Here is an 11,256-nt window from a genome sequence, read left to right as displayed (position 1 = left end):
GCCTTTGCTTTTGAAGTTTATTGTGACCATTATTAACTCTCTTTCATAGCATTCTGATATATTTGCTTAAAGAAAATAATTTCATATGAATTTCACCATGTCATACTCTCATTTCAGAACCAGGTTTCTACAAGTTCCAAAAACACATACTTAATACTGAGGCTGCAAAATGAAACCTTTTGCAGTGTTTACATCCACCAAAGAATGTTGCAATTCTGGTCGCTAATCAGAGCATATCTCAGCCATTTTAATTCCTTAGACTATCATTTTAAGTTGACCAATTGCTTTATTAAATGAGAAGTATCAAACAATATGAAATGAAACTAACGGAAATGGATCAGACAAGGTGTTGAAGACAAATTCAGGGTTATTTTTATAAATGATTCAATATCAGAACATACACAACAAACTAATCTGTCACAATAAAAAAATACAACAATAGTTAATTCAAATAAATGGAAATAATGACAAGATACAAATCGAATCTCGAAGATTGCACAACACATATATCAATTAAATGTTCACCTTCAGCCAAGCTGGCTATAGTGACACAAAACCTAAAACCTTAATTACATACACACGCACCCGCTCACAAACGCACGTACTTACACACATGTATACACACGTATGCCTATCGGCCACACCACGGTCTGGGGTAGCGCCTAACATTGCACTCACAACGGCTGAAAGAAACGAAAGAAGGGGCAGACTAGATGCAGGCAAAGAAAAACATGTAAAACAAAGGGGCGGAAGAACAATGGAAATGCACATGAGGAACCAAGATCTACAGCAACAAAGAGTAACGATGAGAGGGAAATGAGATAACAAGAAGATAATGACGTAATGGTCGATGTCTTATGCATGAAAAAGAGGTGGGTGGATGCGAGTCGATTTTATGACCATGAGAGTGCTAACTGAGGAATGATAGAAAAACAATGACGAAAAAAATGTGCCAAGCTATGTGAACGTAACGAAAGAAAGATCAGTACACAGCACCCGACACTGATGAGTAGAATTATTGTGACACTATGAGAAACGCACAAGGTAGGGGAAGACCTAGGGCATGCTGTGTAGTCGAGAGTCGAAGATATACAGAGACAAAGTGTGCAAAGGTCAGCAGTATCGACACAGAGTGCAGATAGGCAGATCCTGTGTGACAGCATGTGGAACATTGGCACAATGTGAAATATACAGTCGTGAGAATAGGGCATACTACTATTAACATGTGCAAGGAATAGACATTCCGTGATGCAATGGAATAGACTGGCACACGAAGATGAACGAGTTGAAGAGAGCGGACAGATCAGACCAGACAAGTACAACGGACAAGGAAATCAAGAACGAAGACTCACAAAGGAAACGAGAAGAGACGAGGAAAGACGGGGGAAATGCGAGTTGTGAATGAAACTGATATTGTACAGTAAAAAACTAAGATAAATATAAAGAATACAAAGTATATCAGGATAATAATATACATAAATTCAGTGACAGAGTGAGAAAGAGAAAAGAGCAAGAGAAAGAGAGAGTAAAAGAGATGAACACACACTCCTTGTGCTATGAAATAGAAGGAAATAGAGAGAGAAGAAACAGACCAAACCCGTACCCAGTCGAGTCTGGGTATTGGTCGCCATCCAGGTTGCATCAACTCCTCTCCGTTTTGTTTAGTGTATGCTTGTAGCCTATGTACACACACTGCAAGGCAACACATACAACGGCTGTATCAGTATACTCTACACTAACCATAAATAAATATTATTCAAATATCAAAACAAATTTCAAGAGACACATACGAGGGTCATGACAATTACGGTGGTGCACTGTAAGACACTTGTCAACAGCCCAACATGCAACTCCTGCACCACAAGTTCTTCCTTCCAGTCGTAAGAGTTCCTTCCGCAGCACCTCCCCACAGATATCAACAAGGAGTTCACCATGCCATTTACGCACACAAATGACGAGACGTTATTTAGACATAAGCGAACAAGGGTTTTGTGTGAGGAGAGAAACGGATTTTTCTTTTAACCTTAAAGTGCCCTCGAACTTTGCTTTCCCGCACTCCACATATATTACATGCTGTCAGAGGCTGTGTGTCGTACACGATAAAAAATAAATAGCTTTTCTCCTTTTTTCTGTCTGACCCACATCAAATATCACATTATTAAGTGTCAAAGGTATAGGCTGTCCCTCCACAGTCAGTCCTCGTCACAATACACTTGCGCTTGCCATATTGTACTAAGGTCCACTACACCCCACACGCCACTTCCTCACAAACAAACCAGATCTGGTTCGTATTCTGCAGTGAGGCTTACGATACAGCATGCATAGCTGTGCATCGTGTCATCCGAACGTGCTTCGATAAACATGTAAACTGGGGAATGGTTCAGCTGATGTTATGTACGCAATACCCAGGTACCATATCTTTATAACTTCCCTTTTTTATTTATTTTTTATCTTTTATTTTGTGGGCAAGAGAAAAAAAAATATATATATAATAATAATAAAAAAAAAAAAAAAAAAAAATCATTACTGAGTATACAACAAACTGTAGATATAGCATGAGTGAAATGAAGACAGAAGAGCCACCATAGGTGCTACCGATTCTTGTTGCCACGGCAACAGTCATCAATCCTGGGTCTCGGTATTTGCGGTGAATACATCCATCACAGAATTGTAAGTTATTTAATTACTTGGCACTAGAATTCCTAATCGTTAAAAGATTCCTTCTGTGGCACAAAAATAGACAGAGATGAAATGGGATCACATTTTTTTTTTAACTTTTTTGTTGTTTTTTTTGTCGTTTTTTGTTACAGATACTTTAAAGAGTATAATCTCCTCTACTACACTCTTTTTCAACTTTGCAGAACACCAACATCTTTGCTCAAAAATGTTGGATATGTACCTATAACCCATGTAATAATAATAGTAGTAGTAGTAGTAGTAGCGATTTCCACCAATTTTTTTTTTTACATTGTCACTTTCGTAAAGTGACGAATAAATTCTATACCAGGGTGACACAAAACTTTAATATACAGCTGGTGTTTTTCAATAAGGTCTTGTTTAGTTTTTACCCGACCACACCTCTCAGGGCCTCGACATACGCACTTTACTAAACGTTGGATAACTAATGACGACCGGCAACACATTAGGGTTCAACACCTAAACAAACCTAAGCTGCATGAGCTATTCTGTTTTTTCTTTTTTTTTTTCGTTTTGTTTTTTTCACTTTCTAAACAACAAGTTACATGATATATCCTTTAATTTGTTCAGTGTTATGGGAAATTTATGTCTAGGTAATAGATCACACTGCCTATAAGTATTTGACTTTATCCGTCTGTCAGCACAACGATTCACTATTCGTCTCTTATCTGCCCGTAACATGACAGATTCGGAGGCCTATTGACCGTTTCCGTTTCTGGTGGGGAACATGGGTTTGTGGTTGCCGTCGGTGCCGTAGATCTTTCCTGCTTTCCGGGCCATATTACTCAGGAGTTCTTGTGACATTCTATGTGCTGATCGCAAAGATAGCGACCACTCCTTGAGCCCAATTTCGTCCTGTGGCGACAAAGAGAAACACATGATTAGATATTGCATAACTACTGTAAATATATACGTTTCAAAATCCCTTTCCCCCTTATAAAGGGAATGGCCATCCAAAGTGCAAACCCCATTTACGCACATTGAAACCCGTTTAATGCCCATCAAGGAGCTAAGGTTGCATAACTACTGTAAATATATACATTTCGAAAACCCTTATAAAGGGAATGGACGGTCAAAGTGCAAACCCCATTTACGGACATTGAAACCCGTTTAATCCTCATCAAGGAGTTAAGGTCAGGTATCTAGTACCCGTCACAATTCTCATTTTAAGCACGGACCAGTGTCGGGTACTTGTATATATTGGTCCTGCTTTTCCCACTTCTTAGAGGGTAGCCCTAACATTCACACCTTGACGGTCCCTTTCTTGATTGTAATTCAATAGTCCAAGTTTCTCAGCATTACTGCTAGCCAGCACTCCAACTCTGGTGGGCAAGGAACTGTGTGTATGTGTAAGGTTACATCATTAGCCATAGATCAGGTCATATATGAACTCTGAGCTCTCATCCAGGCGGGTAATAGCTGCTGATCATGTGTCCAGCACTTGACCTAGGACAATGGTGAATCACAACCAGAACAGTTGACACCTTGATGTGGTGGATAGGCTCAAGAATCGTCTACAAAAGCTACATCAATAGAGAAATGAAAACCAAATAGGTTCTGTACAAAAGACGAGACAAAGAACAGCTTGCACACACAGTCACAGGACCCACTGCTAATTGGCATGTCCCTGATGGTGAACAGGGAAATTCCTCATAGATATATGGGGTACCATCATAATGACAGTGTGGACCATTGGATACCCTATAGAAATATAGGGCTCCACCAAATATACTGAATAAGATGGTATATACATATACCAATGGCCATTTCCCCCTTACAAGATGGTACATACATATACCATCAGCTATTTCCACCTTACAAGGGAGGTAGCCAAAAAACAAAGGCATAAAATCCACTCCCACCCATTCCATCCCCACATACTCCACTCCTATTCACCCTCTCTCCCTCTTTCCTTGGCTCCTCCTGGATGACAGGTCATCGCTGCATCTCGCCCACTACCCTGGATCAGAAGCCAGTTGGCAGGGAGCTAAGACTACTGCCAAGATTACTTCAAACAGTAGAACACTCTCCAATAATTGATGCAACACTTATCCATCATACAAATCACATTATTTAAGCAAATATAATTAAAAGTATATATACATAATTTCCAAAATCTTCATCATCGACACCAAATTCCAAAGAGCACCATAGTCTATGGAACAGACTTAATAACCACATAGTGAGCACTGAAACTATCAGTTGTTTTAAGAAACAGTTAGACAACTTTATGGATGGGATGGGGGTGATAGATTGTCATGGACATGGAACTGCCTAGTGTAGGCCTCATGGCCTCTTGCAGTCTCCTTCATTCTTACGTTCTTGCAAGCAAAGAAGAGCTTTCCGCTGATTACGACACTTTGAGGATAAAGAATTTCCATTCCCAACCACAACAAAATGATTAAAATTATTCACATTAAATACATATATATACCAAAGGCTTTTCCCTCACATGGAAGGTAGCCAAAAAACATTGCATTCATAAAAAAAAAAAAAAAAAAAAAATCTTCCCTGTATTTACGTATAAATTTACTTAGCATCAAAACTTACAGGATTTGTTAAAACTATCTTGGTGTCTTTCGTTTTCAAGACGATGCAATTCTCTCCTTTGATTTGTATGAAGTCCGATGAGACCTCGTCGATCTGGTCCATGAAGATGAGGTCGGGTTTGCCTGAGCTGGACTCCGAATGCAACTCCACACGATTCGGGTAGAGCTTGGCGTACCGTGTTTGCCAAGCCGATGCGAAGGGACCGCCTAATTTCTTGATATAGCCATGGATAATGCAATCCGACTCTGCAAAGAATACAAAGGCAAGGATGTGTGTCAGACGATATATATTTAAGACCGAAGTCAGTCGTTATCTTTGCCCTATGTGATTGGACTGTTGGGGAGGAGTGCAGGACTCAAACCCACAACTATGGGGATGTGAGATCTACAAGCTTCCAATTACACCACTGATGTAGATGGCATTGTGATTTATTTGCCATCGTATTCTACAATCTATTTACACAACATGCCCCCAATTCTTTTCCATACGACACAATAATTGTTCCCATACACTAGGATTTATTATTTTAGACTTTTAAACAATACTGTAATATTACGATAATATCAAACAGTACAGGAGCTTCATAAATCTAAACTGCGACAAATAATGTATTAAAAAGTTTCATTCAAGAGTTGAAAACCTAAAAACTTAAAACTATAACAATGTTAAGAAAATGCATTAAGTATTAAGTGTATATAAAATACATAAATCAATAAATAAATTTTAAAAAATACGTAAATCAAATGATGAGGTGAATGGATCACTTACGAGTTTAAAATATTACGGAAGAGATAAAAACATTAACAAGCAAAAGTACTCCATACCTTTTTCATCCGTATCAAACTTAAATTTATGTTTGGCTCTTCTTTTGTGTTCCATTTTATCTGCTTCAAGGTTTATTGTGTCAAAGACAGTCTCTGCGACTTCTGTCTGCCATCGTTCGCTTATCACAAGAGGAAAGTTCTTATACAAGTCTTGATCCGTTTCTGTCAACTGAAGATGTAATGTTATTAGTAAATCTATTCACAAGTTATCTGACAGTTAATATATATACACCAAAGGTTCTTTTTTCTTGTATACGAGGGGTGGTCTAGGAAGACGAGGAGAAACCCCTTTGGGCTGTATCAAAATCTCATCCATCCACAACCACTCTCCCTTCACTGCTCAACAGTCATTCATCAAAATTCTGATAAAATAAATTCACAATGCAATAATTTGAAAAAAAGTACATGAACTCACCTTTATTCCTTTTGTGTCTTCCTCGTCAAATGAGCCAATATCGAAGGCATCGGCAGCATTGACTTCTCCCCGTGGTGGGATGAGGGGTGGTGGGTATTTTTGAAGATAAACTTGTTGCCAATCCAACCCTCGGAAGAATGAGTGACTTTTGACTTCATCTGACCTGGATACAAAGAAAACAAGTGGTTTACATACAAATAAAAATTCATATATAAAAATTATGCATGCATACATTGAAAGGTTTTTCCCTTCAGTAAAGGGGTAGCTGTGTCAAAACATACACTCACCTAATACCAACCCCCAAACCCATTAAAAAAAAAAAATAATAATAATAATACTAAATCAATAAAAACAAGTAACAAGACTTACCCTTTTCCTTTGCACCCGAGTCTTTTGTCAACGTCTCTCTGGAGTAGGCCTTCTAACAAATCTCTTAGTTCCTGGGTAAAGGTGTCTGGTAATTCTACATTCTAGAAAGAGAGGGAATTTTTTTTTATTAATAAATCATTTTCCTAAGACCTTGGCATAAACAAATTAGTGACGGTTTGTACATACAGACCTGTGACCTCCCCTTGATATGGGAGATACTCAAGTTAAATCGCGCACCAAAACACGCATCCCCGTCTTGGCACTGCTGTAGTGCTCAGGACAAGTACTCGTTCATCTACATTTATATAGAAAATTTGCCCCTGACCTCTTTAGTTTCTGCATAAGGGGGAGGGAGGAGGATTGCCATGTAGGCGAAGCAGTCCTGCCATGAATGTGCAGTGCCTTGCTGCATTGCTTCTGACCAGAACAGTGGGCATAAGACAGGGATGACCCTTCATCCATGAGGAGCTAAGACAGAAACAGAGGTGGTGGGTGGGAGTGGGTGCGTGCCTTTGACTTGGCTACCCTCCTTTCAATGGGGAAGAAGCCGTTGGTATAAGGATATAGCTAGATAAATATATACACAAAGGCATCTTCCCACTTGGGAAGACACAGGGCTCCGAAAGTGCCTTTATTAGGTGAATAACACTACTTAACCAGTTTCGAATTTTGTCTTTCTCAAGAATCAAGGAAATTACCCCTCAAGAATTGAGAAAGAATCGAGGAAAATATCCTCTCAAGAATTGGGAAATAATTGAAGAAAATATCCTCTCAAGAATTGGGAAATAACTGAAGAAAATATCATCTCAAAAATTGAGAAAGAACTGAGGAAAATATACTTTCAAGAATTGAGAAAGAATTGAGAAAAATATCCTTTTAAGAATTGAGAAAGAAGTGAGAAAAATATCCTCTCAAGAACTGAGAAAGAATTGAGGAAAATATCCTTTCAAGAACTGAGAAAGAATCAAGTAAAATATCCTCTCAAGAACTGATAAAGAATTGAGGAAAATATCCTTTCAAGAACTGAGAAAGAATTGAGGAAAATATCCCATCAAGAACTGAGAAAGATTTGAGGAAAATATCCCATCAAGAACTGAGAAACATATAAGTTGAAACTGGTCAAGTAGTGTCTGAAGTCCCACGTTTACCTTCCCTGGCCTTCCCGCATCTCCAACACTTGTTTGTTTTCCCTCTCGTCTTAGTTCCTCATGGATGAAAGGTCATCTCTGTCCCTAGCCCGCTGTTCGGGTCAGAGACTATGCAGCAGGATACAACACCTTCACAGCCATAGGAAGCTGGTTTACCCCCACTGCTTTGTTTACATGGTGGCCCTTCCTCCTCCTCCTCCTTGTCCACTCGTGAATATTTAGTGCGGAAAGAAATAGGTCTTCCATGGCTAAGACAAATATCCAAAGCAAGTTATCTATCAATCTATTATTATTTACTATTTTCCTGTTTGTTTATTATTTAACTACACTTATGCATTTACTTATTCTATTTATTATTATCTATATTATTATATATTTATCTTTCATTATTATAATCTTTTTTTTATCTGACCTAGTTATGGACCTGAAAGGTCTCCTGTCAGCATGCTTCGCCTTTGTAATCCTTTGTTTCCCTGCATTGTTACGTGGCAATCCACTCCCCCTACCCACCCTCTCATCTGTGAAACGTACGAATGGGGACATTCCTTTACGCTAGGGGGTCACCGAACTACCCGATCCAGCTTGTGCAGTCAGTATATCTAACGATTTTTTGGTGGAATATCCAATGCATAAATGTGCATCGAACAAAATGGTTAAGCAGCTTGCAGTTATCGCCCTCTCAGTCATCTGACCCGCTGCAAAAAAAAATTCATGACCCCTGCTTTAGACTACCACCCTTTCATCCATTAACAATTGTCCGCCACCTCTTTCTTCCCTGCTCTGCAGACGCATCACATGCAGCAACCGTTACTAATTTATTCTAGGTGTACTTCTTAAATGACCTTTACTCTTTAGAGGAATGTCCCCTTTCGGGCTACAGGGAGAAGAATGCCTAGTCCTATCCCCATCCTGTTTTTGTCACCTCATACGACTCAAGTGGAAAGACTTGGTGGCAGTATTCTTTTCCCCCCACCACAGGGTTCAGCGGAATGCGAAAATGAATATTCAGAGAAATGGTACAGGACAGTAACAAGAGTGGGGGGACAGCATAACAGAGGGACAGTTGCAGTATAATAAAGTATCATCATTTCTCTATGAACAGAGATTTCCTCTACCACAGACAAAATGATGTGTGGCTCTGGTCCATAGGGGCACCCCATATAGACCCTAAAGTATCAGCTGCATGCTACTTAGCAGCTTTTAACCCCACAATAACATGCAGCCAATACCCCAGATGGGGTATTATACTTTCCATTCTCTTTTAGCTAGTTGCTCCTTGTACGTTCTTTCTATTTATCTTTTTTTCAATCATTTTACCTTGTGTATCCAAATACTCCCCTACACCGAACATCCTGCGACCTAATTAGTTTGGGTATGGGAGGGATTCCTGTAATATACATTCTCGAGCAGCATTTCTCAACCAGGGTTCCGTGGAACCCTAAGGTTCCGCAAAAGGTTATTGTAATAATGTAATATAGACGTCATCCTATCTAACCTATTATTATGATGAAAATAAAATGAGAAAGATATGGTATATGTTTCTTTTTTTGTTTTGCGCAGGGGTTCCTTGAGACATGCAATTTATTTTAAGGTTTACACAAGGGTAAAAGGTTGAGAAACGCTGTTCTAGAGGCTAATACTACACTGAATCAAAGTGAAAACATTTTTTTACAACTTACCATAGTTAGCGTCATGCGATCTATTTCATGTTTGTCTCTTGTCTTGTGTTGCCGGAACGGCGAGTGTCCTTTGAGCAATTTGTACAGCATACAACCGAAGGAGAACCAGTCTGCTGAGCTATCGTACGCTGTGCCTTTGCTCAAGACTTCTGGAGCCATGTAGCCGTGTGTACCACTGTCAACAAAATAAGGTAACCATTGTAGAAGAATAACATACATAGTGTACATACAAATATGCCCTTTCCCCCATAAGGTGGGAGGCTGAGTAAAAAGCACGTAAAAAATAATGTAATTAGTGTATACGAAGAATGCAACGCTTCGGTAAATATGCCCTGAAGAAGGGGTCACCAAACTACACCCCGCTTCCGCACTTTACACGCTTTTTTTTTTCCTCAAAGGTTTTTGGTAGAATATTCAAAGTGTAAATAAAGCTCGCTGGCTGAGTGGGTTAGTGCGTCGTTACTTGTGGCGAAGATCAAGGTGAGGGCAGTTCAAATCCTGACACCGGCATAGTTGAACCAAGTGCATGGTTCATTACATTCCACGCTACAAAGCCCTCTGTGAGGGACACCATCCTAGCCTCCCGATAAGGGGGAGTGTGTGACGTTAAACCATATCATCATGTAAATAAACAATTACTATGTGGTCTATACTTGTTGTTCTCTCCGTTACCTGGATCACTGTTAACCTCTTCAATACGAGTCAAATTCTCACGGGCAGCATTAGCTGCCTGATGTACAACGATTCGATGATGCACCACAACACTCATCTTATAAAATATAAAGTTACAGCTGTATTACTTGTTCTCTTTTACTCTAAATATTAATAACCACAGAAAACGTGATCAAACCAATTCACAGAAAACGGGGGTCACTCAGCTACAACAACAAAATAAATATAATCAAGATGTCAATGCTGGCATCCTCACATAACCACTTGTGACCTGTGACGACTCCATAGGAGTCATTGTACGGAAGGAGTTAATAAAGTATGGCGACTCCTATCCTGATGGGACCAACTACAGGTCCTACATGACGGATGTCAGAAAGAATCGTCTCCCCCACACCCATCTTCAAACCCTTTTGTAATCTTAATCTAAGGTCCTTTCCACCTTATGGAAGGGTGGCCACATTAAAGAACAAATTCACATTATACGGTAGAACCTCGGCTCTCAAACACCTCAAGTCAAATAAATCTATTCTTATCCACTCCCCTCCACCCTTGTCCCTTCCTCTTATCTTAATAAATTTTGAAAACTGATAATATATCCCCATCAAGTCTAATCTACAATGCTGATGATCAATTTTGATAACAATTACTGAAGTGAGCAATACTTTTAATAAACTCGTGACTAAATAATCATGCAGAAACCACAGGGAAATTAAAGTTCGAAATACTAAACATTTTCATCTATTATGCCATCTTCTGAAGATGTAGTAATAAATAAAAATGTTTAGTATTCAGAACTTTAATTTCCCTGTGGTTTCTGCATGAAAAGACTGGAGATGGGGAATCTATATATTTCGATTGCAAACTGCAATCCTCATCAGTAATGAAGAGGATTGCAGTTCGCA

The 11,256-nt window shown here is 39.2% G+C and overlaps 1 protein-coding gene across 3 annotated transcripts in view; it reads right to left on the bottom strand.

The window, feature by feature from the left end:
- Gprk1 (G protein-coupled receptor kinase 1) overlaps positions 1-11,256 on the bottom strand; it is a 154,075-nt gene continuing 142,819 nt past the window's right edge. For all 3 annotated transcript variants that reach the window (XM_076213053.1, XM_076213054.1, XM_076213052.1), the window contains 6 exons: positions 9,683-9,857; positions 6,856-6,956; positions 6,487-6,649; positions 6,072-6,240; positions 5,248-5,492; positions 1-3,552 (listed from right to left, as the gene is read on the bottom strand). In XM_076213053.1, the coding sequence (XP_076069168.1) occupies positions 3,394-3,552; positions 5,248-5,492; positions 6,072-6,240; positions 6,487-6,649; positions 6,856-6,956; positions 9,683-9,857 (1,012 nt within the window). In that variant the 3' untranslated portion in view covers positions 1-3,393. The remainder of the gene's footprint in view (positions 3,553-5,247; positions 5,493-6,071; positions 6,241-6,486; positions 6,650-6,855; positions 6,957-9,682; positions 9,858-11,256) is intronic.

Source organism: Oratosquilla oratoria, chromosome 30 (genome assembly GCF_046742065.1).
Source record: "Oratosquilla oratoria isolate Oo_2021 chromosome 30, ASM4674206v1, whole genome shotgun sequence".
NCBI lineage: Eukaryota > Metazoa > Arthropoda > Malacostraca > Stomatopoda > Squillidae > Oratosquilla > Oratosquilla oratoria.
The sequence above is the reverse complement of the archived record's forward strand: the minus strand, read 5'-3'. Positions and strand labels throughout refer to the sequence as shown.